This window comes from Dunckerocampus dactyliophorus, chromosome 1 (assembly GCF_027744805.1).
Source record: "Dunckerocampus dactyliophorus isolate RoL2022-P2 chromosome 1, RoL_Ddac_1.1, whole genome shotgun sequence".
NCBI classification, from domain to species: domain Eukaryota; kingdom Metazoa; phylum Chordata; class Actinopteri; order Syngnathiformes; family Syngnathidae; genus Dunckerocampus; species Dunckerocampus dactyliophorus.
Window position 1 is genome coordinate 36,121,789 of NC_072819.1, and position 27,960 is coordinate 36,149,748.

General features: G+C 41.1%; 1 protein-coding gene across 8 annotated transcripts; it reads left to right on the top strand.

Moving 5' to 3' along the window:
- The first annotated feature begins 1,221 nt into the window (after positions 1 to 1,221).
- On the top strand, positions 1,222 to 27,848 carry uckl1b (uridine-cytidine kinase 1-like 1b). Of its 8 annotated transcripts, none has more exons than XM_054754799.1 (15): positions 1,222 to 1,370; positions 11,509 to 11,702; positions 14,254 to 14,360; positions 17,938 to 18,108; positions 18,863 to 18,934; positions 19,132 to 19,321; positions 19,421 to 19,482; positions 21,442 to 21,458; positions 22,944 to 23,042; positions 23,129 to 23,222; positions 25,759 to 25,821; positions 26,288 to 26,416; positions 26,505 to 26,612; positions 26,691 to 26,847; positions 26,930 to 27,848. In XM_054754799.1, exons 1-15 carry the CDS (start codon positions 1,255 to 1,257, stop codon positions 27,007 to 27,009), a joined length of 1,659 nt encoding a protein of 552 aa, XP_054610774.1. In that variant the 5' UTR covers positions 1,222 to 1,254; the 3' UTR covers positions 27,010 to 27,848. The 8 variants fall into 8 exon arrangements, with proteins under 8 accessions (XP_054610774.1, XP_054610945.1, XP_054610688.1 ...); XM_054754970.1 differs by having other exon boundaries at positions 26,288 to 26,410; XM_054754713.1 differs by lacking the exon at positions 21,442 to 21,458 and adding an exon at positions 22,294 to 22,313.
- Positions 27,849 to 27,960: the final 112 nt, after the last annotated feature.

The following is a 27,960-nucleotide window of genomic DNA, read 5'->3' on the forward strand; positions in this document are numbered from 1 at the left end:
AAAGGAGGAACAGGATGAACACTGCCAGGGCCCTACAAAATGACCTCAAGCAGGCCACTGGTGTGAATGTTTCTGACCAAACAATCAGAAACAGGCTCCATGAGGGTGGCGTTAGGGCCCGATGTCCTGTAGTGGTCCTTGTGCTCACTGCCCAGCACCGTAGAGCTCGATTGGCATTTGCCATAGACCACCAGAATTGGCAACTACACCACTGGTGCCCTGTGCTCTTCACTGATGAGAGCAAGTTCAACCTGAGCACATGCGACAGACGTGAAAGGGTCTAGAGATGCCGTGGAGAACGTTATGCTGCCTGCAACATCATTCGGCATGACCGGTTTGGTGGTGGGTCAGTGATGGTCTGGGGAGGCATATCCCTGGAAGGACGCACAGACCTCTACAGGTTAGATAATGGCACCCTGACTGCTATTAGGTATCGGGATAAAATCCTTGGACCCATTGTCAGAACCTACGCTGGTGCAGTGGGACCTGGTTTCCTCCTGGTCCACGACGATGCCCGACCTCATGTAGCTAGTGTATGCAGGTAGTTCCTGGAGGATGAAGGAATTGATACCATTGTTAAAAAACATAATTAATACTGGATATGAATATTCCAGGCAGACTTGTTTAAAGTAGAAAATATTAATATAATACTTTTTACAGCGGCTGGGGAGGCAGATTTTTTTTTAATCCTGTGTGTGTATGTTTTTTTTTTAACACCATAAAAATAATAACTGTTGCTGCCAATCATAGACACATTTGTGACAATTTTTTTGAGTAGTTTTTGGGAAGCTGATATTTTTTGTCATTATGGTCAAAGGTGTGCATGGAATGACACCTGACACATCCATCAATCCATGCATTTTCGATGCCGCTTATCCTAATTCGATTCACGAGGGTATGCCGGAGCCTATCCCAGCTGACTTCGGGGAGAGGCGGGGTACACCCTGGACTGGTCGCCAGCCAATCGCAGGAGACTGGATACAGTAAGAGATTAATACGTTTTCTGTGCTGAGTGTAAATGTATACACACATATTGAATACACACATATAATACCAAAGGACAAACTATATTCATATGCCACTCGACATTTTTGTCGAAAGGCCATACAGCACATGAATATACAGTACATATCTTACACTCCACGCCGCTGTTGAACCACGACTGAGCTGTATTCTGGGGTTTGTAGTCCATTGTGGCGCTGACCTTGCTGTAGCCGCACCATACCGCTATGCCTGATACCTACAAGTCCCATAATGCCTCAGCGCAAAATGTACTCCCAACATCTGATTGTCAATAGATTAGCGATGTCTGCTGTTAGCAGGGAAGAAAGGCTCGCCAAGATGGAGCATGAAGACAAAACTCCAAACAGGTAATTTTGTTCGGATTTGTACATAATCATCTTGAAATAAATGAGCAGTAATGGCGACTGCATAGTGACTTAATCACTGGCATTTACTGTAAGCATTAACAGAAATGTGACCTGTCACACTACACTATGAGTAGCTGTATTGCCTTATATAACAAAACATTTTCAGCTATACATCTAGTTAAATCATTACTGTAAAGTAAGTCGGGAGTATTAACTGTTTATAATGACTTTACTTTAGTTGCCTTTTCAATTGGTTCACTTTGCTGTTAGCTTGGCACATTTTGTACCAGGTGGCTCTGACAACTTTTTTGGTTTATAAAGAAAACATTATAACGTCTATATGGAGTGACGTATACAACGAAAGAAGAGCTTGTTTTATATCCAATGCAGCAGGTACAAATGACATATTGTGACAACACGGGGGTGAGGAGAGGTAACTTTATAACAGAGGAAGCTAGCATCGCCACCTTGTGAGTTTCGCTCGAGGAAATAATAATCGATATTTGTCTGTGTAGGCTCTCAGTCGTACAGGAGTTGTCCATCGAGGGAAAGGCTTCTTGAGACGTCATCTGTACTTTCTGTGAAGAAGGTGTCGGACATTTCGCTCCTCATCCGAAGAGCTTCGTCAGCGAACTAATAAGTGCTGGTAGCCTAGGCCTTAAATACAGTAAGAGTGGGCGGAATTGGTGCGCCAACACCCTCCTTCTATTGGTTCCTTACACTAAGCCTGGGCGGAGTAGGTCTAAAGACAAGGCTCCAAACCAAAAACAGAGCAATGTGGTCTATTCCATCCACTGTAAAGATGAGGAATGCAAAGAGCACTACATTGGGGAAACTAAGCAAATGCTCCAAAAAAGGCTTTATCAACATCGCAGGGACAATTGTAGTGGGCCTCAATCAGCAGTACATCTACACCTTAAAACAACCAGTCACTCTTTTGAGGACAGCGAGGTAAAGATTTTGGCCAAAGAAAACAGATGGTTTGAAAGAGGAGTAAAGGAAGCTATTTTTGTCAAACAACAGAACCCATCATTGAATCGGAATGGTGGTTTGAGGTTTAATTTGGACCCTGTGTTCAGCAGGTTACTGAGACCAAAACCCACAGCTCTTAGTCTTGCAAATGAGGTAGAGCCAGGGCCGAGCAAGAACAATAGATGCTAACGAGCCAGTATCAGAGTCGTTCATACCCAACTCAGGGAGCGACACTTCCCTTTTATCGGAGGTGTTAATGGCGGGAGAGGATTAGACCTACTCCGCCCAGGCTTAGTGTAAGGAACCAATAGAAGGAGGGTGTTGGCACACCAATTCCGCCCACTCTTACTGTATTTAAGGCCTAGGCTACCAGCACTTATTAGTTCACTGACGAAGCTCTTCGGATGAGGAGCGAAACGTCCGACACCTTCTTCACAGGAGTACAGATGACGTCTCAAGAAGCCTTTCCCTCAATAATCAGTATTACCAAAAGGACACAAGACGCGGTTTCACTTATACAAAATGGATGGCCATGTCCATCAATACAAACAATTGCTTTTGCTGAAATATACAGAAATAATGAATGTACATTTTTAGCTGACCTAAAGTTGATTAAATGAATAAACGTGCACGTGTAACGCAGACGCAGTCGGTCGGTTCCCCAGAAAGCCAAGCAGCCTGGAGCCGTCTAATATACTGTACTAGGCCACACGATGGTGTTACTGCATAGACGTCCTGCCTTGATGACGTTTTGTTCCTATTTAAAGGAACTACTGCAGTGGTGGCACCTAACTTCCAAGAAGGAAGCTTCGTGTACTTCAACAGAGTGGATCATTGTATACTACAGACCATTTCCAAAAAATTTGAATGTCATGGAAAAGTTGTTTAATTTCCATAATTCAATTCAAAAAGTTAAACTTTCAAAGATTATAGATTCAGGGCCCACAATTTAAACGATTTCAAGTATTTATTTGTTTATTTTTACATAATTTGGGCTTCCAGCTCATTAAACTCACGAAAACAGGAATTCAAAAAATTAGAATACTGTGAAGAAATCAGCCCAAATTTTGCAGGGCATGAATGTTTTAAACTGAGTGTCACACACTAATCATCTACTAAACTCAAATCACCTACACAGGCTTCCCCAGGTGTCATTAAATTGCTTCAGTTTGGTTCAATTGTCTCATTTCGGTTCAATATGGGGAAGACTGCAGACATGACAACTGGCCAGAAGACCATCATTGATACCCTCCATAGGATGGGTAAGCCACAAAAGTTCATAGCTAAGGAGGCTGGTTGTTCACAGAGTGCTTTGTCCAAGCATATCAATGGAAAGTCTAGAGGAAGGGCAAAATGTGGCAGGAGAAGATGCACCAGCAAAAGAGATGACCGTGGGCTTCAGCGGATTATCAAACAGGGAAGATTCAAGAATCTGGCAGAGATCCAGAAAGAGTGGAATGAGGCGGGAGTCACAGCTTCAAAAACCACCACATTCAGACGCATCCGGGAGATGGGCTATAACTGTCGTGCTCCTCGGGTCAAGCCACTTCTGAACCTGAACCACTGGGCCAAGGGAGAAGAAGGACTGGACTGTTGGCCAGTGGTCCAAGGTCCTCTTTTCCGATGAAAGTAAAGTGTGCCTTTCATTTGGGAATCAAGGTCCAAGGGTTTGGAGGAAGACGGGTGAGGAACAGAACCCAAGCTGCCTGAGGTCCAGTGTGAAATATCCACAGTCCGTCATGATTTGGGGTGCAATGTCCGGTGCAGGTGTTGGTAAACTCTGCTTTCTTAAATCCAAGGTCACCGCAACAGTCTACCAGAATGTTTTAGAGGATCTGTATGGAGATGCAGATTTCATCTTCCAGCAGGACCTGGCCCCTGCCCATACCGCCAGAAGCACCAAAACCTGGTTTGATGCCCATGCCATCACAGTGCTTGACTGGCCAGCCAACTCACCGGACCTAAACCCCATTGAGAATCTATGGGGTATTCTCAAGAGGAAAATGAGGGGCACCAGACCCAACAACAAAGAAGAGCTGACAGCAAGCATCAAGGAAATCTGGGATTCCATAACTCCCAGGCAATGCCACAGGCTGATTGCTTCAATGCCACGTGGCATCGAGGCAGTGATTAAGGCAAAGGGATTCCCAACCAAGGATTGAAGATTGACATATCGTTTTGAAAGTACCATATTTTGATTGAGTTGATGTGATCCTAATTTCTTTTTTTTCCTGCAAAAACTGAGAAGTAAATGGTGATTTCTTCACAGTATTCTAATTTTTTGAATTCCTGTTTTTGTGGGTTTTATGAGCTGGAAGCCCAAATTACGTAAAAATAAACAAATAAACACTTGAAATCGTTTAAATTGTGGGCCCTGAATCTATAATCTATAAAAGTTTAACTTTTTGAATGGAATTATGGAAATTAAACAACTTTTCCATGACATTCTAATTTTTTGGAAAGGGTCTGTATATGTCAGGAGAACAGTATGATCCCCAACAACAGGCATATTGACAGAGATGATAAACTATGAGAGTTCCAGTTATTGTCTACCTTTTGTATTTGTTTCAGCTTACATAAGTTTCTCCCACTTTCTAAAATAAATGCAAGTAAGTCTTGTGGAATTTGGGTGAAATCACAGTGTTGAGTACCTTAAGACCCTTTTAAATGTGTAATTTTGTAATAGTCGTACAGGGTTTCCCATAGGAATTTTTTTAAGCTGTGGTGGTGGGCTGCATGGGAGGCGGACTGCCGCCACTGTGACGTGTCGCTGCCGGGTCGCTGTGGCAGGATTTTTTTTTTTTTTTTATATTTAAAAAATGATGTCGTAATAATGTCAACATTAGGGTCGTTTTCACAGGCTTGAACAACAAATGCATGAATTAATGTTAAATGCCTTCTCTCTGCCTTTTTCTTCCACTCCTTATCTGTCAGCGGGGCAGACAGGTGATTCCAGTGCATGTTTTTTCAAAATGAAGTGTAGTGAAACGTTTTTATGATATTTGATAGCTATTTTATTTCAAATTAATTGCGGGCAATATGTAAATAATAACTTAGATATATCTAGCTATATAGCACAGAGGTGCTCACACTTTTTCAGCCAATGGGCTGCTTTGTCCTAAAGATCTACCTCCTACTATAAACATAGAGAATATATATATATTTATTTTATTTATAAATAAGAATATTTATGTACATTTGTACATTTATATCACGGGTGCACATAATCAAAATGATCTATCTCTTACTATAAAACATATAGCATACTGTATATAAAATCTAACCAGTAAACTTTGCAACTACTATACTAAATACTAATAATTTGTATTTCATATTCACAGTTTCAAAGTTTACAGGACATCAAAATAGTTGATATCGTTCAGTAATCCACAATTGAAATCAATATGGCAATAAAGATAACTCATAATTCCTCAATAGATGTGTACATAAACTGAGTAATATGTCAGTGAAAATAGCTACGTAGCGTTCATGTATTACGTCCAGTTTGCATTTGCTATACAACATTACAGATACTGTATACGAGAAATTAAAAGGATTGTGCAAAGGACAATACAGTCATAGTCACGGCAACATATTAAAAAGCTTTCAGCAATGGGCACATTGTTCAATTCATTGAGAAATAGTAGTTTAACAAACGAACTTGGAGAAAACATTTCTATAGTAGACTTCACGATGTGAAGCGCAGCTATGAAACAATTGGCATTTTTTTCCTACATACTGTAAGTAGCCGCTACAAGTGAATGAAAAGGTTTTGTTGTAGATATAGGCGTCGTACCACTGAGTTAGTTTATCCGTAATTGGAATAATAAAGATGAACGTTGCATTATCCGTGTGTGGCTGCCGACATCTGTTCTCCACTTTTTTTCTGCCGCGGCGGCGGCACAAGAGCGAATCAGGAGGGGGTTCATGTCAGCTGACTGATGTCATATGACATCCACGAAGTGACGTTATGATTGGGGTGACACGCGACCAACACTACCTTTGCAATCGTCGTAATGGGCACGTCTGATATAGCATATACATTATGTCCGTTCATACACTGCATTACTTAACCTTGTTTTCACGTAAATAAACAAAAGAAACCAAAAAAAATGTCAACGTGTGGCGGCTTTTATTGAGCCATGGCGCCCATTACATGTAGAGGAAACCCTGGTTGTGTCAAGGCTCAAGGCTAAAGATTTATACACTATCTGCATCTATTTACATGTGGAATTGTTTTAAAACTGTGACTGAAAAACAAAGCAAATTGTTGTGTATAACTCTTCAGATCACAATCTTTTTTAAAGAATAAGAATACATGCATGGGCATGTGGGAACGACACTGGAACCTTAACATTCAAACAATTTGGAAACGCGACCAAAAGAAAATTCAACTGTCATCAGTATCACTCGAGACTATAGCTCAGTGAGCATCTAAGGCAGGAGTGTCCAAACTTTTTCCACAAAGGGCCGTATACTCAAAAATCAAAGGATGCGGGGGCCACGTTTACATTTTCTAAACCAACCCATGTACAGTAGATATGCAAAGACATTTTTTTTTAATTAATGAAAAAACAAACCTGCATTAGCATGTTGGCCACAGAGTCACAGTCAGGAGATCGGGAAGACCTGGGTTCGAATCTCCGTTGGGCATTTCTGTGTGGAGTTTGCATGTTCTCTCCGTGCGTGCGTGGGTTTTCTCCGGGTACTCCGGTTTCCTCCCACATTCCAAAAAAACCATGCATGCTAGGTTAATCGGGGGCTCTAAATTGTCCATAGGTATGAATGTGTGTGTGAATGGTTGTTTGTCTATATGTGCCCTCTGATTGGCTGGCGACCAGTCCAGGGTGTACACCGCATACCCCCGTGACTCTAATGAGGAGAAGCGGCATAGAAAATGGAAGGATGGATGGACAAACCTGCCTGTCAGCTTTGTGCTATTGGTGACAAAGCGTATTATGGTATGAACTTTTTCTCCTTTTGTTAAAACTTTTTTGCTTCTTTTTTATTCTTTTTTATAAATATTTAAACTTTCTTGTTGTACCCTTTTTCTTGTAATCTTTATTCTAATAATATTTTGACTGTCTTATTGTAAAATTCTAACTTTTACCCAATCCAATTTTCCTGAAATTGCGACTTTCTTTATTTTGTTTCTCATGATACTACCACTTTAAAAAAAAATGCATGTTTAATCTTTTAATATTTTTTCTTAATATTAGGACTATTCTCCTAATATTTAGTCTTTATTCTTGTATGAAATGAAATTAAAAATTGCAGTTAACAATGCTTAACTTTTTTTTCCGCATACTTGCATGTTAGCACTTTATTTCTATGATGTGCTGTGATGTATATACCAGTGTTAAAATTATTTAGATAATTCCTCGCACATCTCCGTCACAGTCAGGAGATACGGGAACGTCTGTGTGAAGTTTGAAAAGACTGCATTTGCTGTATGTTGCACCTTTTGAGAAATGGAGCAAGGAGGCAACAGGCGTCAATTTCTTTATTTGGCATTTCAGCTTGACAACACTGCTGTTAATTTTAGTGACACGTTTAACACAGTAGATATTGCACAGCCTTGTTTTGAAGGAGATATCAATGCAAGTTCTCCCCTGTGCAGCTGAGAGAGAAACGTGACATTTTAGCAGGGACGTAGCGCTTGTTAAATGTATGCAAATATATACAGATGGATGTTGACATAAATCATTCGACATTGTCTTACCCACACTGGCAAACACTTATGGATATTGTGGATATTGCTCTGTTGTGAAAAAGAATGATTTGTTTGTGTGTTCTTTTTGTGGGTGGAAGTGGAGTGGTGTCAGATGATGAGAAGGGCGGGAGTGTTGAATTTCATCATCCTGTTTATGACGCCTGTGTGTGTGTGTGTGTGTGTGTGTGTGTGTGCGCGCGCGCGCGTGTGTGTAGAGAGAGAGAGCGACATTGCTGACGTCTCTAGACTCTGGTGTAAAGCACTCTGGAGTCCCTGCAAGGGTAAAACACAACTCTGCTGTTCATTTAATGCGACCCCCTCCCGTGCCTCCTTCCAGCCGTCTAGAAGCTGTTGAGTCGTCAGAAACTAGCCTGGAATGATGCAAATATTCTTCCTACTCGTTTTCCGGATATATTTGCTCCTTGTTGGCGTCCGTCGCTCCCTCTTGCGACTTGAACCCCCAACTGCACCATGAACGAATATACAGATGACGCGCATGTGTTTATCCGAGTGCGCCTGCAGCCGGGACGGTGTTTCTCGAAGTTGTGCTGCTACTATTAATACCGCCTAATGAACTTAGTCCTAAAGGCGGTTGGTCTTCTCACATCGCTTGTATTCGCCGTTCCAGGGTGGGAGGAGGAGGCGGAGGCGTGGCAAAGGGGTTGCGCTGGCTTTCGACTCTTAGCGCGTTGCAGTGCCTCCCTCCCCCGTGCGCGCCGCTCCACCGAATGGAAGAAACGGAAACCATGTTTTAAAGTTTCGTTTCTCATCCAAGCTGATCCATAACCATCCCCTTTAGAACACCGCTGTGGTCTTTCGATGCGTTGCACCACACATGCAGCAGAGTGTAAACATAAAATAGTGAGTGTACCTGTTTAAATAGAATTAAAAGTCGAACCAAATATTGGTGGTGGAAGCCTCCCTCCTCTCGACACATGAGCTCTCTACCAAATTACTCTGGAGCCAGAATATCTGGCTGCTGGACACTAAGATCTGATGGCGGGTAAGTTCATTTTATTTCATTTTATTTAATTATTGTATCTATGCTTTGGTAATCTTACTTGCCCTTTAAGTATCCTTCTGGTGCTTGTTGACAGTGTGGTTTCTGAGTGGAGATGTTTGGAGTTTCTTCAGTTTTTTGCAGTTGCAACTTCTTCCCACTGAGCTAAAGTAGAACAAGTTAAACAAGTTTTAAATGAATGTGTGATTCAGTGTCATTCAGCCCTATGATCGACTGGTGACCCTTCCAGGGTGTACCCCTCCCACCGGTCAGCTGACCACCCTAGATGTTTAGTGGCATACCTAATATCCATCCATTTTATGTACCATTTGTCCTCAGTAGGGTCACGGGTATGCTGCAGCCTATACCAGCTGTCTTTTCAGGCGAGAGGCAGGGTACAACCTGGACTGGTCATACCTCATTTAATATACTATTTTTTTTGTTTTAAACATGTGTGTTTATGATTATTTATAACAGCGGTTTTCAAAGGGCGAGGCGAACATTTCAGAGGAGACACAGCAGCTTGAAAACATATTTAAAACCTGTTAAGGTAACCTTGATTATGTTTAAATGAACAGATTTTTTTGTGCGTATGGGTATAAAGGAGAGTCTGAGGTTAGCAGAAAATGTCTGAAAATATGCTCCAGAAATCAGTATTTCATGGACTTGGAGAGTCTCAAAAACCCCAGCAGTTTTATGTTCTCTGAGGGGTGGCTGAGGGGTGCTACAGTTTGAAAAACCCCAATTTATAATATTAAACTTGCACAATCCCATATCGGAGTTGTAAAAGAAAGCCAGGTCGTAACTTCTGACGTCTGACTAGTTTGCATCAGTCCTGTAAAGTTCATCAGTATTTACAGTGTTTCATTTTCTAACAATAATGGCATGTGGCGTTGTCGTCATACACGATCGTGACAGCAACAAAGTATTTGCCCAGAAACAGTCACAAGGTTTTCAAGATAAACCATAGAAAATTGACAGCCCTTGTCCCCTCTTTACAATTGTTTTTAAGGGGGACTGTTGTTTACCTTGGGTGAGATTTGTGCTGTAAGATTCTTTCTTTGTACAATGGCAGATCAGTGTGCACACTGTAATGCATGTGAAGTTTTAGAAGAAGCGCATGATTCATCATCTTCAACTCAGCTAATCTTTAATTGCACCCTGGTTTGGTTTTAACTGATAACCCACCAAGTGTCTGCTCTGTGTGTGTGTGTGTGTGTGTGTGTGTGTGTGTGTGTGTGTGTGTGTGTGTGTGTGTGTGTGTGTGTGTGTCCCTCCACTCCCTGACGTGATCCATGCATAGGTAACTCCACTGTGATAAGATAAACGCTTGTGTGCTCCACCTGGGGGGGTGTTACCTATATAAAGAGGAGGGGACAGTAGACTTTAGAGCAAAACACGGGTGAACTGTCATACATGTGTATGTACAGTATACAGTCTACTCAAATAATGGCAGCTGGCTTTTTACAAACCTCGCTGGGTGAAGTGTGGATGAGTCGGATAATGCAGTAAGTTAGCCCGTGGTGAGATACTTGAGTTTTGTAATACAAAGGTAGCATTTGTTTTTATGATACAATCTTTACCTCTGGTAAATCCTTTACTGTAAAACATGCCTTAGATTATACAGCCTAACATATTTGAGGGAATTGCTATTGTGTTGCGCAGCACTTCATTGTAAGTAATATTTTCAGCTTGAAAAACGTACTTTGTGGCTATTTTGTGATGACTGTGGTGTCAGGCGTTGCTTCAACTTTGTGGAGCACAAACGGCTGTACTGTTGTAATGGAAATCCAGTCAGTTTGTGTACTTTGGCACCTGTTGTTGTTGTTGCACTTTGCTGGATTGGCTAAAGTTGACTGATTGGTATGAACTAAACATTAACCGACAAGAAATGGTATCTCAATGTCTTTTCAGTCTTGTTTACAGTTTGTTAACATGGCTACCTTACACATACTGTGAAGTGACAATGAGAAAACGTTAATCACACAATGACACATAGGAGCCGGTTGTGTTAGTGTTCCCTTAGGAATTAAATGGCTGTGGAGAGGTAGGGCGTTATTTCATGCATCCCACAAGTAACCCACAAAAGCCAAATAAAAAATGCTGATCTGAAGTAGAGCTGCAACAATTAATCCAGATTAATCAACAACTATTTTGGTATTCAATTCATTGTTTTGATTTAAAAATGCAAATACCCTCTGATTTTAGCCTCTCAAATGTGAATATTTTTTGAATTTCTTAAATGATCCATGAAAGCAGACCTATCATTGTTGTTTTAGGTATTCACACAGTCAACTTTGACTTTGGAAAACAGTGATCAACATTTTGCCTCTTTCTTGATATGTTGCAGACCAAACTGTTTGTGTTCAATTCCATTGTACACCAAAAAAAAAGACTCAAAATGTTTTTCCTTACCTAACAATGGCTGATTGTTCTTTCTTGTGTCTTTACAGTGGGGCTGGTGATGGCTCACTTGACCGCCTCCTTCCCTCAGTAAGCACAGGCCTTTCACCCCGAAAAAGGACCACCAGCCAGTGCAAGTCTGAGCCACCTCTCCTCCGCACCTCGAAGCGCACCATTTACACTGCTGGGCGCCCCCCCTGGTACAATGAACATGGCACCCAGTCCAAAGAGGCCTTTGTCATTGGTAGGTCACTTGATGTGTACATTTAAGAAACAACATTGATGTTTTATTGCCCAACGTACTGTATTTATTTGATGAAGCAATATCTCCCACAAATAGATATCAGTGTTTCCTCATTTTATTTACTTTTCCTTACAACATTGCATAGTGTTTTGATTTGTCTGTGTGCAGTTTATAAATGCAACAACTTGCTTCCCTATTTTAGACAAGACATCCCTCCCTGCCCCCAAGCAATTCATGCTTTTCTATATTGTTAAGATGATGAAGTCACACTGTCATCACATTGTTCAGCGCTGCAGACACCTTCTGTGTCGATGTGTTGCAAATGTTATGAATGAAATCAGCAGACCACGGTATCTGCTTGAGCTTGTCTCTTAAACTGTTGCCTCGAGCCACTCCTGTGTGCACAGTCAAGGATCTTGTCATGCTAGCACTAGTACAGTATGTTCCCCGCAAGCCCTGGTGTGCTACTATCTTATAAGACAGGGCTCCAGACTGCGACTAAATGGTCGCATTTTGCCACTCAAATTTGAGACTTTGCGAGTAAATCTACTAACGCATGTGCGACCAATTAATTTGCGGATTTAATTGTATTATTATTGAATATTTTTTTGTTGCCGACAAACTTCTCCTCCACAAGAAAGGAGGCGAACACCAAAGAAGGAGAAGGCGGGCGACGATGTGTGTGAGAGTGGGGGTTGGATGACCCCTGTGATTGGCTTATGTGTGACAAGAGGGCGGTATTGGAGTTATAATGTATGTCATGTAATTCTATTTATTCATTATGTGTTGTGTGTATATAAACACACAAACAAACACAAGCATAATTTAACCAAGGGTCTATTTCAGATGACCACTGAAGTTGTGAAAGCTTAACATGAAGGAAAGATGACTACCAGCAACACACTTTCGGGCTTTACAATAAAAGCACTGCACGTTACATTCTGTCTGACTGCACCGAACAAAATTCTCAGAAAAGTAGCTTTCAACAACATCAAATTAAAAGCACAAAATGAATACTGACTCACAATTGGTACGAGCCTGGAGTTTGTTTTCCAGAGAGAAGATTAGCACATTGTTTGTATGAGAGGCAGTGGGCAAGCTTGAATTAAACAAAATACGCTCCACGCAGACATGATAACATCTTCAATGTTTTTGTCAGAGTACACAGCGACGGTGCATTCAATGACCGCTGTGAAACATTCGGCGAAAATAAACATGCAAAAACTAAGGGCTTTTGAACTGTTTATTATTTTCCAGTAAAATAATAGTCCCGATTCACATTTTTGGCTTGCGATCCGATCCATTTTTTTTTTATAGTCTGGCTGATCCGATCAAATCCGGTATAGAGCCCTTTTTTTTTTAGATAAGCTTTTCTTCCAAACATGAATTTGTGGAATTTAATATGGTTATGAAAATGTCTCTTCAAAGCATTCAAAATTATGCAACCAAAGTATTGCCGAATTCCCTTTTTTGTTACACAGCATGACCGATACAATATTGTTTGGCTTTTTTAACAAACCTCTATGAGACAGGGCCCTGATCCAATAAAACATAAAATTAGAAAAAATGGACATGCAAAATACTTTTAGGGTAGGACTAATCATTTGACATGGTTATATATCAATTTGTGGTGTGATTTAGAATATATTACTTTTTTTTAACAAACCCTTTTCAGTGCATAATTTATTGACGTTCCAGAGTATAAACAACAAGCGGTTAGAGCAGTTACGGAGCCTGAAATTTTTAATTGGGGTGGCCAGGGTGAGACCATTACTCAAAAAAGGGAGGTAATAAGTTGATACCTGAAATGTGTAGATGGGCAGTAGGGTGGCCGGAGAGTAACCAAGGTTGGCCGAGGCTATATATAATATAGATATAATATGCTTGTGCAGGGCAGGAAGGAGAGAGGAAAGGCCGGGAGGTCGTCATTTTTGTTGACCGTTTTTGTATGTGTACTACATTGGCATTGTCACATGTCCTGTGCTGCAGCAATCATTTTCACATGCAAAGTATTGCTTTCCTGGTTTTGGTCTGACCATTATCAAAACTTATTGTAATAAACCTGCACCACGGCAAATCCTGTTCAGCGTCTCTGTACAAGAGCGTCATCAAAACAGAAGACCCATTCCAACCCTCTCAGCGAGTAAAAGGTACAAGGAGGCCGCAGTAGGTGTGTTGACAGGCTGGCGGTTTCTGGTCTACAGTAAATATTGAAGGCGAATAACTGTCATAACATGTCATGTTATGACTGTTGAAATCACATCATGTGATTTCATTTTAAAATGTATATGATGCCACCAAAGAGGCCTTCCAGAAGCTAGGGACAGAAACAAGGTGATTAAAGACAGTTGCCATTTATTGTTCCAAGTATTTATCAGTAACACTGTGAAAATGAGACGAAATGTGAATACAGAATTTTTTTTTTTTTCAACTAAAATTTAAAGTTACGGGCCACTGTGCTCCTAGTAAAAAGTTAGTCTGGAGCCCTGTAACATAACAGCATGCAAAATGCCATCCATTGTTATTATTTTGTCAACATTGTGTCACACAGGTCTGTGTGGTGGCAGTGCTTCAGGGAAGACAACCGTTGCTAGAAAAATCATTGAAGCTCTAGATGTTCCATGGGTTGTCCTACTTTCCATGGACTCCTTTTACAAGGTATGCAACAGCTTGCAGCCATACATTAGCTTAAATGTGCATGGCTCGCAAGTCTACATTTTTGCATGAACTAACTTGTTTTTCCTCCCACTCCCCTTTATTTAATGTCTTTCCGGTCTGACTGGTAGGCCCCCAGAAGCCTGAGGTGACAATTAACAAAAGATAAATATGTTTTTTGGATGTCAAGAAGATGAGGAGGATTAAATATCAGACAGTTGTAGGGAGTGCAAAGAGGGAAAAGTGTGGTGAGGAGGGCCATTATTCCTTCTCCTCCATGTAACAGCCCACTGTGGTTATGTAATCCTGTCACTTGGACCAGCGGCACTAGAGCCCTGCACAAGTGCCAATTTTCACACTGCAGTGTCCGGAGGGCAGCATCTAAAATGTTTCCAGAATGTGTCTTAGTTTGAATTCACACTTCTGTTACAGTTAAGTCACATAGAGCTTGTAAAATTACAGTATATTATATTTGTTTTCCTAAAGAGAGGCCATTCTGAAAACTTCCAAATGCGTGACCACCTGGTGCAGAGGTCACCATGGCGCATGATGGTCTCCTAAATTTAGTTCCACTAACTACTTCTGCTCTTGAACTAGAATCTGTGTGCAAGCTTTTCCTCACAAGCTTATGTACGTATATGAAGTGTAAGAACTTACTAGAGTTGTAATATGGAGTGCTTAATATGGAGTCCCATGAAACATTTTAAATGTCATATAAACTCATGTGAATATCAGAGCTTATGCTCCAATTAAATTAAAATAATTCCAAAGCAAAAACTACTTGATGCAACAAATCTATTTTGTATTTTTCTTCTGAACATACAAACCCAACAACAAGCAGGGCTGTCAAATGATTAACAGATTAAATCGGATTAATCACAGTTTTCAAATCAATTAATTATGATGAATCACCATTTGCAAATACGTCTGAAATATGCCAGGTTTTACTGTCAGACAAAGACAAATGCCATGACACCGTTGTATATATTTATATGCATTAACAGCCCTAAATGAACTTAAATCAACTTAAAAGATAGTAGCAGAACATTTGAATCACACTTTAACCATGCTATTACGAGCAATGAGGGATTGCGTTCAAAGTTACCTTATTTAAGTTGAAGTCACGTGTTTTGAGATTTCCGAGGACACTCAAATGCTAATATGAATATCCACTTACTGTTTTTCTTTGTCTTTGTTTATTTAGACCACACATACTGTACATGCATAATAAAGATCTTTTGTTTTGATTTTTGGAGTTCGGAGTGCATGCACCTTGTGGTAGCGTGGTGATAATGAGGACGTCTTATTAAGAGGGAAAACGGAGAGATGTTTTTGTAAGTTGCCGATACATATATGGTGTTGGCATTGCACTGCTGGTGATGTGTTCATGTCAGAATATAAACGAGTCTTAGACTCTTTGTGACCCGGCTCCGCTGCTCCTTGGGTTACCAACGGGGGATAGGGTGGGGCTTCCGGGTGTCGGGCAGTCGACCACTGTGTGTGTGTGTGTGTGTGTGTGTGTGTGTGTGTGTGTGTGTGTGTGTGCGCGCTTGAGTAAGTAAGAGTGTGTATGAGCGTGCGCATAGGGGTGTGTTTGTGCGTAGGAGCGTTTATGTGCGTGTGTGTGGGTGCGTAGGAGTGTGTATGTGCGTGCGTGTGTGTATTTTTATTTATTTATTTATTTTAGTTATTTATTTGGGGGGGGCATACAGGGGTTTGCTCCGTGGGGTCAGGTGCTGGGCGATACATCTCTGCCGCCCGTGCCTCCGCCGGGTGGGTGGAGGGTGTGCCTCCTGCATCCCTTGGCGGGGCGGCCCTGTGTCGGGGGTCGGGCGGGGGTTGGCCCGGGGCGGGCCGGGCTCCGCTCCCTGGGGGTGGGGGTGGCGGTGGGGGAGAATTGGCGCTTCCGGCGCGGGCGGGCTTCTTTCCAGCTGTGGAGGCGTCTCTGGGCCTGCCGGTTTGTGGCCCCCGGTACCCGTCTGCCTTTGTGGGGTGTGATCTCTCGCTGGTCTCGGGGGTTGGCAGTCCTCCGGCCCGCTGGCGCCCTGTCCTTGGCTGGGATTACCTCTCTTCGGCCCCTTACTGGTCTTCCCGGGGGGGGGGGGCTCTCTGGGCTGGCTCTTGGGGCACTGTTCTTTGTGCTGCCTGCCCCTATGGGCCTGGTGGCCTTCTGGCGGCCGGGGCCCGGCCTTGCTATTTGGGGCGGGGCTCTCTGGGAGGTGGAAGGCGGCCCCTTTCCTTTCATGCACTCTCAGTGACAATCACACGCCCACACATTCCTGCACCTTTATATATATATGAAGTCTTCCTTACATACAGAGATACCTGTACATATGCACACTCACAGTACATACGTACTTCCCCACATTACTCACTGAGTTATCCAGGGTGTTATTATGTTGTTGGTTTTATTACAGCGACGGTGATTTCAGCAGTATGACTATATATATATATGTGTGTATGTGCGGTATATATGTGTATATATATATATATATATATATATGTATATATGTATTTATGTATGTGTATGTATGTATATATGTGTGTATATGTATTTTTTTTTTTTTTACAATGATGTGCATTACAGTAACTTTGATTCTATTCACTATCATGGATAATCATTTCATTACTACAGTTATGTGTGACTGTTTCAATGCGGTATTATCATGGTGATCACTATCATAATTCATCATTTCATGACTGCTATTGTGTGCGACTGTTTCAATGCAGTATTGTCATTGTGATCACTGTCATAGGTCATCATTTCATGACTGCTATTATGTCTGATTGTCATTGACAGCTTTGTCATTGTGGTTGTTGATATTGATTTGTCCTTTATCCTTGTTCGTCTTTATAGTTGTCACGGACATTTATTTGCTGATGTCGTTCGGTATGTTTCTGTTGTTCTGTCACAATTGTTGTTGTTGCTGCTGTTGTCCTTGTCTCTTGTCTCTCTTTTTTTTGTTTTTGTCCCCTGGACAGGACAGGGGACAGGGGGGAAAAAGAAAAAAAAAAAAAAAAAAAAAAAAAAAAAAAAAAAAAGACTCTTTGTGACGCTGTGGGGACGCTACGCTGTTTCTCTGTCTACTGCATTACAGTGTGTGTGGCATTCCATGATGCACATGTGCTAATTTCGCAAAAAAAATTCCGTAATTAATTAAATCAGTTGGTTACTGCCGTTAATGCGTTATTTGTGACAGCCCTACAAATGCATCAAATTTTGAATAAAAATGTTCAAACTCCGTAAAATGGTAAATAAGGCGATATCTATTTGAATTAGATGAGCATGATAAGAGTTTTACAATATCTATGGGAGTACTTTATTTAGTTTTACTATATAAATAGCAAGTCTCAGGATACTACAAACAAACTGTATTTACTTACAATATTTTCTACTTGACATGGTTCATATATTTCTTTGGCCAGCCAAAATGCGAACTCTGCTGCTGCATATGGAACAGAGGAAGTGATCGAAATTGCCAGTGTTCTGTTCTAGAAATGCTTTTGCTTTGTACCTGGACAGTGATGGGATGCAGTATGTGTCTTATTTATGAACCACTATTCTAACTGTGACCCTCAGGTCCTCTCCTCAGAACAGCAGAGTCGGGCTGCCAGTAACGACTACAACTTTGACCACCCTGATGCTTTTGACTTTGATTTACTGACGCACACCGTACGCAAACTCAAGCAGGGCAAGAGCGTGAAAATCCCTGTGTATGACTTCACAACTCATGGACGGCAGAAGGAGTGGGTAAGGACGAAATTCATAACAAGCAGCATGTCAGACTTCTTGCATGTAAGATCAGTTTCTCCATTGTCTAAGACAGGGATCGTCAAACTTTGTCATCAAAAGAGCCATTTGGGCCTGTTTCCACCAAATTAAAACCCACTTGGAGCCACAAAACCTATCCTTTTACAATACCTAACCACTAAATTGAAGGTTATGCTACATATATAGGTTTCTTAAACCTATTGTCATGTTCCTTCTCCGCCTTCCTGTTCTTCATGGTGGAGTGACGAGCCACATCTGTTGCTACTTGGCAATTGGTCATGTTTCTTAAGACTTCTCCACTGATTTCCGATCAAAATCAATAGAAGTGTTATATTGATTAGTTCCAGTTCCAGTACCACTTTCCGTGTCGCTTTAGTTGCAATTGTTCATTAGCGACAAAGAAAGCTAACAAGCTAAATAGTTGGCCAGTGTAATTGTTTCTCACAGAGTTGACTCATCAGAAAACACTGCCCCTAGGACTTAGGCGGAAAATTGCAAGGCACACGCCACAGCAGAATGTTAAAAGAGCCACCTGTGACTCCGGAGCCGCAGGTTGCAGACCCAAGACCTAAGAGAAATATAATCTTCTTAGCTAGAGGGTGCAAATCTGCTGCTCCAGATGGTTACTGAAACATTATTATGTTTGTCAACTGCCTTTTTTCTACATTCTAACTAACTTTTAAAACTGTTCCCAACATTATCACGTCATTTTCCACTCTCATGTCCACCACAGAAAACAGTGTATGGAGCTAGTGTTATCATCTTTGAGGGGATCATGGCCTTTGCAGATAAGGCGCTTTTGCAGGTAAGGGACCAGGTTATTGTTCTTTACCATGTTCATCTGATCAGTGAAAGCAGGTGATGTTTTTTGTCATTGCACGTGGTCAAATATGTGATTCTTTGTATGTGGGCCTTTTCCCCTGTATTTATGCAAAAATAGGTTGAGAAAATGATTTGAATGAACACTTCATGTTCAGCTAAACATATTATTTTCCTTTTCAGTTGCTGGACATGAAGATCTTTGTGGAAACTGACTCGGACATCAGGCTCGTGCGGCGGCTGAGGAGGGACATAACTGAGAGAGGCCGGGACATCGAGGGCGTCATCAAACAGTACAACAAGTTTGTCAAACCGGCCTTTGAGCAGTACATTGAGCCCACCATGCGCCTGGCTGATATTGTGGTGCCTCGTGGTACGATTTACTTCCATTGACATTGGGAATAAAGTTGCTTTTAAATTACCTGTATTATCTTGTTGCCAATGTGGAGTTTTTCTCTTATCATCCTGTCAGGTGGCGGCAACATGGTTGCCATTGATTTGATAGTGCAGCACGTCCACAGTCAGCTGGAGGAGGTGAGAATGGTCACACATTTCATCTAAAGCATGCACTCGAACCCAGGCACACACACACACACACACACACACACACTCACACACACACACCTCAGTCGTAAGAAACATGTCATGACAGTTAACCATGAGTGCAGGAGTTGAGAGTAGAACTCTTCTTGTCCATTTCTCAGTACATCTCAGTGTTATAAATTGTTTATGCACTATGTAGACAAAGGTACTTGGCATTTTACCTACTGAAACTTAAAATAGAAGAACATTCACCTCGAAAAGCATGTGTGATGTCACCGGTCACTCATTTTGAATTAGAGGGTCTTATTCTGGTTCAGAGCTCAATTAGTCAGGTTCTTATACACGACAGGTGTCAAACTCAAGGCCCGCGGGCCAAAATGTGGCCCGGCACGTCACTTTATGGGGTCTGCGGAACTGTTTGGAAAATAGCATAGAACTGAGCCGTATCAATGACGTGCTTACGATGATCTGTGCAATAAAGTAATTCTGTGAGTTTCAACTATTCCTGCAGCGTTACTGAACTGAAGTGGCCACAGTATTATATATAGCACAAATTGCACAACCATTGATACTGAAGTTGCCATATTTGGACTCAAAGTAACAATAGTTCAACTGTACATGACTAAAAACCGACTCATCTAATCAGCAGTCACGACATATTCATGGCCTCAGGGAAATCGGAAAGTAGAAAACACAAACACGGATACACACACACACACAAACACACATAAAAAAAAATAAATACAATTTTTTAAGTTGGTATGTTCCAATTCCCGCACTGCACGCATGGGGAACCAGGTTGTCTTGTTCAACGCGCGACCTCAAGTCGGTTTGGAGTTTTGGCCCTCATTGCGATTGAGTTTGACACCCCTGTTATACACCGTTCAGATGTGCCTGTATGGACATTGTAGAAAATGACCTTCCCCAAACTGTTCTCACCAAGTTGGAAAAATACTAAACATTGTGTTGGTATAATGAAGAATGAGTTGATGTGTCTAAACCTGTATAATAATTCATTGATCAAGTAAACTGTCTCATTTTCAGTGTGTATTTGAAAGCACTTACCTCGCTCAATTACTCCCTCTAGCGGTCAAAAAATTGGCCATAATCAAGTCGTGTTTTGTTGAGAATGTTTTACTGTAAATATATCTCACAGTTATAGCTCATATGCAAGTATTCAAAATAGCCATGTGTGGTTTATCTTTATTATTATTAATTGTTACAGAACCATAATGTCCAGAATTGTGTGTAATTATGTTTCAGGTTTATCACGCTATATTTCACTAAAATTCAAAACTTTACAAAAACACAGTTGTTGTAGTTAAAGTCGTATCAGTAGTATCTTGCTGCATGTAAAAATAATGTAATTATTCATTTTAGATCATGTCATTTACAAGTGACTTGGTCACTTGCTGCTGCAAGCATAACGGATGCCAGCTTGTGAGGCTGAGCAAGTGTACATTGGTAAACCTCACTCCTTTTGCCTTGAGAGCTGTGCTGAGCATGCGGTCGACAGTCCAGGCTTTTGGCCGTGTGGTCAGCGCTCTCGTCTCCCATTGCGAAGGTCCTGTGGTCGAGCCCCAGAGCGGGCGGTGTGAAGCAGGGTGGGTTACACGAGTGGCTGGCAACCAGTCCAGCGTGTACCTTGCCTCTCGTCCAAAGTCAGCTGGAATAGGTTCCAGCATACCCCCGTGACCCTAGTAAGGACAAGCGGCATAGAAAAAGAATGGATGGTCAATTGCTGGATACTTACTGTGCAGGATAAATACTGTATGTGTGATGTATTTTGTCATTTACAAAAACATTAGGTGTACTGTAAAATCGGATTTGTTGACTAAAGGCAGATTTATGTCCCCTTCTACCCATGTGTGCACTCACACACTCATGATCAATTGCTCTCCCACTCTTTCCCCACCACACCTTCATCCCACAACCATCCACGGCTCACAGCGCGAGCTCAGCGTCAGGTAGAGTGGCCTTTATCCTGTCTATCATTCTCTCCTCAACATCCGCCCTCTTCCCAAACTGTTCCATCCTCTTAATGTGAGAAGGGGAGAAAAAAGAAAGAGAGGGAAGCAACGCCAACATCTGCCTTCCACAAATCTGCTGGCTGCTATGTGACATCACCTGACGTAACATCTGGAGACTAATTTTAGCCAATGGGAAAAAAAAAGTGCCCTCTCTAGGAATCTGTTTTTTTAAGAAATTGGATAAGGGTGGTGTGGAGCAGCCAGCATTTAATGTAAGGATGTTGGTTTTCCCGCTTCAAACAAATGAAAACTCACACACGCGCTTCTTGCCGTCTTTGTCTAAAAATACCCACGCAAGTTCCTGATTCCTCCTGCTAGAGGTGGCACAAGTACGAGAGAGCAACTATCATCGAAAAGAACGAGAGATCCTCTGACAGCTATTGTCAACCGCTGAGAAAGTTTCCAATGCCCTGCTACAAAGTGCTGAGTTTTTCCTTCCATTCAGTAACATCTGAGACAGACGCACACACTCGTAAACAGAGGAAGTAAGCTGGCTCTGGTCACAGGAAGTGAACTGAAATACCTTGACTTCCACCTCTCGACCTGAAATAAATGGAAGCCATATGATAGTTTGTGCGCCATTTATATAGATTACAACAGCACAAGTAAATATCTCCAGAGATTGTTATCCTGATAACCACATAGCTGTCTCTCCATCCATTCAGCCACCTTGATGTTGTGCCCTTTCATTTCTCTTCCCCTTATCTGTTCTTCATCTTTCTGTGTCCCTTCTGTTGTCGTCGTTGTCTTTCGTCAAAAATTCTCCCCATAGAGGAAACTTCGCTGGGATATGTGAGCAGATTTGCTATGATTTCTCTTTTCTTTGCATCTGGCTAACGTGTATCTCAGTGACATTGTTGGCAGTGTAGCTGTTTGGAGCGTGATGCTCGTCACCATGACTGCATCACTGTAACTGTGTGTTGGCAGCCAAGGGTAACCCCTTCGGCTAATAAAGCTATCCAAACTCACCTACTACGTGTGGAATCTTGGAGAATTATTACAATTACTTGAGACCAAAAGATGTAAAACAAAGAGGAGCCATCTTTTTTTTTTTTTTTTTTTTTTTTGCAAATAGAATTCATGAATACATTTTTGAAGTTAGTTCCAATTCATCCCATTATCATGGTCTCTTTTCTGTTGTAATTTTCCGCCAACTTATGCTAACACTGGCACTGTGTGCTTTGCTATTTTGTGCTTCTGCTTTTGCAAATCGATCCTCAAGCTGTTTTACACAGGCAATAAAAACATCATTTGTGGCATGAACTTACAAGTGGTTGTTTTTTTTTTTGAATGTGCACATTTTATGAACTTGCACATAATGTTATTCATGCAAAAGTGGTTGGTGCTGATGCCCACCTTCTCTCTTTCCGCTCCTCTTAACCCGCACCACCCCCGCTGTTCTATTTGTTGCCGTGGTTACAGGGCAGCCCTGGCCTCCGCTCACCAAGCCCAACCCCTCCCCCAGACTCTTAGTGTTCTGGAGAGTACACCCCAGGTCAGGGGCATGCACACCATCATCAGGTAAAAGCAAGGACACAGCTACTTATTGCCTATCTCATGATGAAACAACTGCGTGTGTGTGTAATGTATGCACATTTCTTTTTTAGAAACAAGGAAACCAGCCGAGATGAGTTCATCTTTTACTCCAAGAGGTTGATGCGTCTGTTGATTGAGCGAGCGCTCTCCTTCCTCCCGTCACAGGTTCTTAAGACTGAGATGAACAGTTCACTCATTCACTTTGGATCAATACATGCTCACTCTTAGGCGAGCATGAGTCAGAATGTGTGAGGTTGATGAATAGACAGATGCCGATGTTGAAAACAATGAAAGATTGCATCTGCTCAAGTGCAATGAAAAATTCATATACGCTGTGGACAAAAGTATCGGAAAACATAGTCATTGATCATTAAGGAAAATATGGAGTTATCTGGGGTCATGTTGGAGCAAGAAAGGGCCTTCCCCAAACTGTTACCCTTTCTAAGGATAAGGTGCCCAGAAGGGCTCTTTACAGTTTAAATATGTTACAAAAGCAATTCAAGAGAGAGGTTAATCAGATTTGTTGTACGTGCTCACTGGTTATCAAAAAATTTTAATCCCATTGTACTCATGCGGGCCCCCAAAGTCAAACATTTCCAGACAGCAGGATTGGAAGGGATGGCCCAATTCCCTTGGCCACCTTGTTCACGGGATATCACTCCCCTAGAATTCTTTCTATGAGGTTACGAATATAGCGTATTGAACAAAGATACAGGGCATCGGTGACCTGAAGCTAAAGATGGCTGATGCCATTGCTTAAATGCCATTGATGAGGCTATGCGACAGTGACATTGAGTCTGTCTTGATGCGCTTTGTACAACTGATGGTGCCCACATAGAGGTGTAGCTACTCCTCATTTTGTAATGACCACATATCTGTCTATTCATGTGCTTTTGTAATACATTTCATAGTTTGTGAAGAGACTTTATGGATAAACTGTATAATCATATTTTTTAGATTGCAGGATTACGCTTTAGGGTAAACCAGGCCTGTCTAAAAAATGAAAGGATGCAAGGGCCAATTTGATATATTGTAAACCAACACATGTAGATATGCTAGTTGTATATATTTCAAGAAAAAAGTGCATCTCAGCTTTGCGATATAGGTGAAAAAGCATATTATTAGTATAAACTTCAGTCTTTGCTCTTTTTTTCCCTCTTTTGCTGTTAGTTTTACAAATATTTTGACTTTCGTCTTTAAATTATCTTTGTAAATTTTCTTCTCATAATATTATGACTTTATTCACATATTCTAACTTTTTTCCAAATATTTTCTTGTTCTTTATTTTGTTCTTTCCCCCACAGTATTACAAAAATAACTTTTTTTTTAATCTCTTTGCTACTAAAGTTTTTTAATTATTTGTTCTGATATTATTACGAGTTTGTTCTCATAGATTTGCAATTTTTTTCTCATTAGTGTACGACTTTTTTTCCTCATAATATTGACCTTATTCTTGTAAAATTAAAGCTGTTTTTTTTTTCATTTCTGCAGGGGTTTTTTTGTTTGTTTTTTTCAACTTTCTTGTTAATTTTCTTCTCCTAGTATTAGGACTTTATTCCCCGCAATATTTTGACCTTCTTCATATGTTATAACTTTTTTCCCAACCTAATTAAAAAAAAAATACAACTTCATTTTGCTTGTTCCTCATAATATAGATTTTTTTCATTTAAACTTTGTGCTACTAAAATTTACATTATTTATATTTGTTTAAATTTATTTGTAACAAACATTATTTTTCCTCATAATGTTATGTTATTCTCGGAAAATTATGACGTTTTCTTGTTAAATTCTAACTTTTTTTTCTCAGAGTATGTTGACTTTAGTCATGTAAAATTATTGCCAATCTTTCAATTTTTTGCTGCTGCTGTTTTTTTTGTTGTTAAATTAGACTTTTGGAATGTGCAGTGGGCCGGTAATGTCAAAAAAACACAGCGGGACGCACTCTGGGCACCCCTGGGGTAAACCAAGATGTCGAGTCCAACCCCTTGCTGATGAATTAAGAGATGGTTGCAAAGACCTTTGTCAATAAGCCTACAGTTGGAATGCAAATGATTCAGCCCTTATTGAAAATTATATTTTTTTGCAAAGTTTATGCCGCACGGTGGATGAGTGGTTAGCATGTTGGCCACACAGTCAGGAGATTGGAAAGACCTGGGTTCGAATCTCCGCTTCCGTGCGTGGGTTTTCTCCGGGTACTCCGGTTTCCTCCCACATTCCAAAAACATGCTTGTTAGGTTAATTGGCGGCTCTAAATGTGATGTGAGTGTGAATGGTTGTTTGTCTATATGTGCCCTATGATTGACTGGCGACCAGTCCAGCGTGTACCCCGCCTGGCGCCTGAAGTCAGCTGGGATAGACTCTAGCATACCCCTGCCACCCTAATGAGGATAAGTGGCATAGAAAATGGATGGATGCAAAGTTTATAAACGTCCCGTACTTTGCAATAAACCAAAAAAAAAACAATATAAATAGCTCACCACATAAAATATGAGTTATTTTGTTTTGGTTATCAAATTTGCCATCTATTTTTTAAGTTTATGTATTTTAAAAAATATATGTAAATGTAATTTCCAAAGGAAGATGAGTAATTTCCAGTGCAACTGTACCCTTAGTGAAAACATACCAACGCAAACTGCATTCAATGCTCTGATTAATATTACCGGTATGTTCAATTGACATTTTATTGTTGATATTCTCTCAGCTCCACATAGTCCAGACCCCCCAGGGAGAAGATTATGAAGGCAGGACTTTCCACGGGAAGAGGGTAATGTGTTTGACTGTATTGACCCGAAAATAAGACATTATTTTGTTTCAGAAAAGTGTGAATAAGATATTATATATTCGTCGCCTACAAATTCAATGCAAGTGAGAGCTTTTCTTCCTGTCACTCATACACACATACCATTGACATGGAGAGAAGCAGCCACTGTCAGTATCTGAAAGGTTGTGCAAGTTTGCAAACAAATGAGTTATAGTGCTAATTTTAAGACAGTGGTCATCAATGAAGCAGTCATCAAACAATTGTTGAGCAGCAAAAAAAAAAAATCCTTTTATAATTGCGTTCTTGACTTCTTTTTTTTTTAAGATTTTGTCTTTAAAAATATTTGAACAAAACAGGTCTTGAAAAGTGTAGTGGTCTTATATTGGGTCAAGACAGTATTTTCAAGACTTGTCACAGCACTTATAACATGCACTTAGCCACTCTGCAATTTTGGTTTGTTTCTCTACAGATCACTGGCGTGTCCATCTTGCGAGCCGGAGAGACCATGGAGCCAGCTCTGAGGGCCGTGTGTAAGGATGTCCGCATCGGAAAAATCCTTATCCAGACCAACCAGGACACAGGAGAGCCAGAGGTCCAGGTTTAAAACAATAGGACACCGGAGATGAAAATGCATCAAAGTATTCTTGTATATTCTAACATCTGTGCATATTTTGTTTTGAACACAGCTTCACTACCTGCGTCTCCCCAAAGACATAAGTGAAGATCATGTGATTCTGATGGACTGCACCGTGTCCACTGGCGCTGCAGCCATGATGGCGGTTCGAGTCCTACTGGTGAGTCCTGGTTCTTGCTGCCAGTAGTGGACAGAAACTGGCGCACAGCTCATCTCTACATTCATGTTTCTATTGCAGGACCATGATGTACAAGAGGACAAGATCCTCTTGGTTTCTCTGCTAATGGCTGAAATGGGGGTCCATTCAGTGGCCTACGCCTTCCCACAGGTCAAGATCATCACCACAGCAGTAGACAAGAAGGTCAACGATCTATTCCACATCATACCTGGCATTGGTGAGGCTCATGCGAGTGGAAAATGAACCTTAAAAACACAGTAGCTTGTTCTCACGTGAGTATACCTGCATCATTTTTGTAGGAAACTTTGGGGATAGATACTTTGGAACCGATGCACCTCCTGATTGGAGCGATGATGACATGGACGAGCCCAGTTACTGATTCTTCATGAATCATTGGCGGTGCACTAGCTCATCAGGTGGTCCAGCATGATGAGCAAAAAATTGACAATGTACAGTTGTTTTTCTTGCAGCTTTTAAATTATTTGATTGATTATGAAGATGTATTGTGATATGACACATTTTTGTACAGTATGTTAACTTTCGCTTTGCTGTTTAACTGGGTTGGCCTTAAAAGTGCAATACTGTGGATGACACAACAAATGTGCAAATGTATACACACCGTGAGAAGAAAACTTTAGAATTGCCTTTATCTGCTATGCAGCACACGACGTAACAACGTTTCCATTCAAGAACCATTCATTCGGAAATGTGTCAGTAAGTTTGTTTTGTTTTTTTTAGTATGGCTGTTTTTTTTAATAGTTCTAGTTCAAACCTTTCCTTTTTGTTGGTGTCAAATGTTGCAGTGTGCAGAAATATGGACATACTGTACCACTGAATGACGAGCCAGCAAGCAAGGTCTAAATAGTTATGACACAGACTTTGTTTCTGTTACGTGAATTGTTCATTTCATTTTGTTAGGGTTAGGGCTAACCCTAACCCCTAACCCTAGCCCTAACCCTAACACCACCCTATCCACTGTAGCAGTATTGAAAAAAAGTAAAGGTTAAATCCTATAACGTGCAGACTTTTGATGCTGTATTCAAGGGACTTTATTGCTCTTCTCTGTGCAATCACGCCACAGCACAAGTTTCTCACGGCCAAGTGCTGCTGTTAACACGTCATTTTGTTGTCATTCATACATTTGCAGTTTGCACTGTTTTGTTTACAACTTCTGATGCATGTTTTTTATATGTTCAATAAAAGTGCAATGCTTTCAAATGTGTTGTAACTTACTCCAAATACCTGTGTGTTGTAATCTGCAACGCTTACCGTGCACAGTGTGTAGGCAGCATAACATTCCGAATTTGCAATACAAAAACATCATCGTACA

Excerpts from the sequence above, each read along its gene's own strand:
- uckl1b (XM_054754713.1), top strand. The coding sequence starts at position 1,255 with ATGCCTCAGCGCAAAATGTACTCCCAACATCTGATTGTCAATAGATTA. Across the intron at positions 26,417-26,504 it reads CAGGAGAGCCAGAGGTCCAG|CTTCACTACCTGCGTCTCCC; the intron begins GTTTAAAACAAT and ends TTTTGAACACAG. Across the intron at positions 26,613-26,690 it reads TGGCGGTTCGAGTCCTACTG|GACCATGATGTACAAGAGGA; the intron begins GTGAGTCCTGGT and ends TTTCTATTGCAG.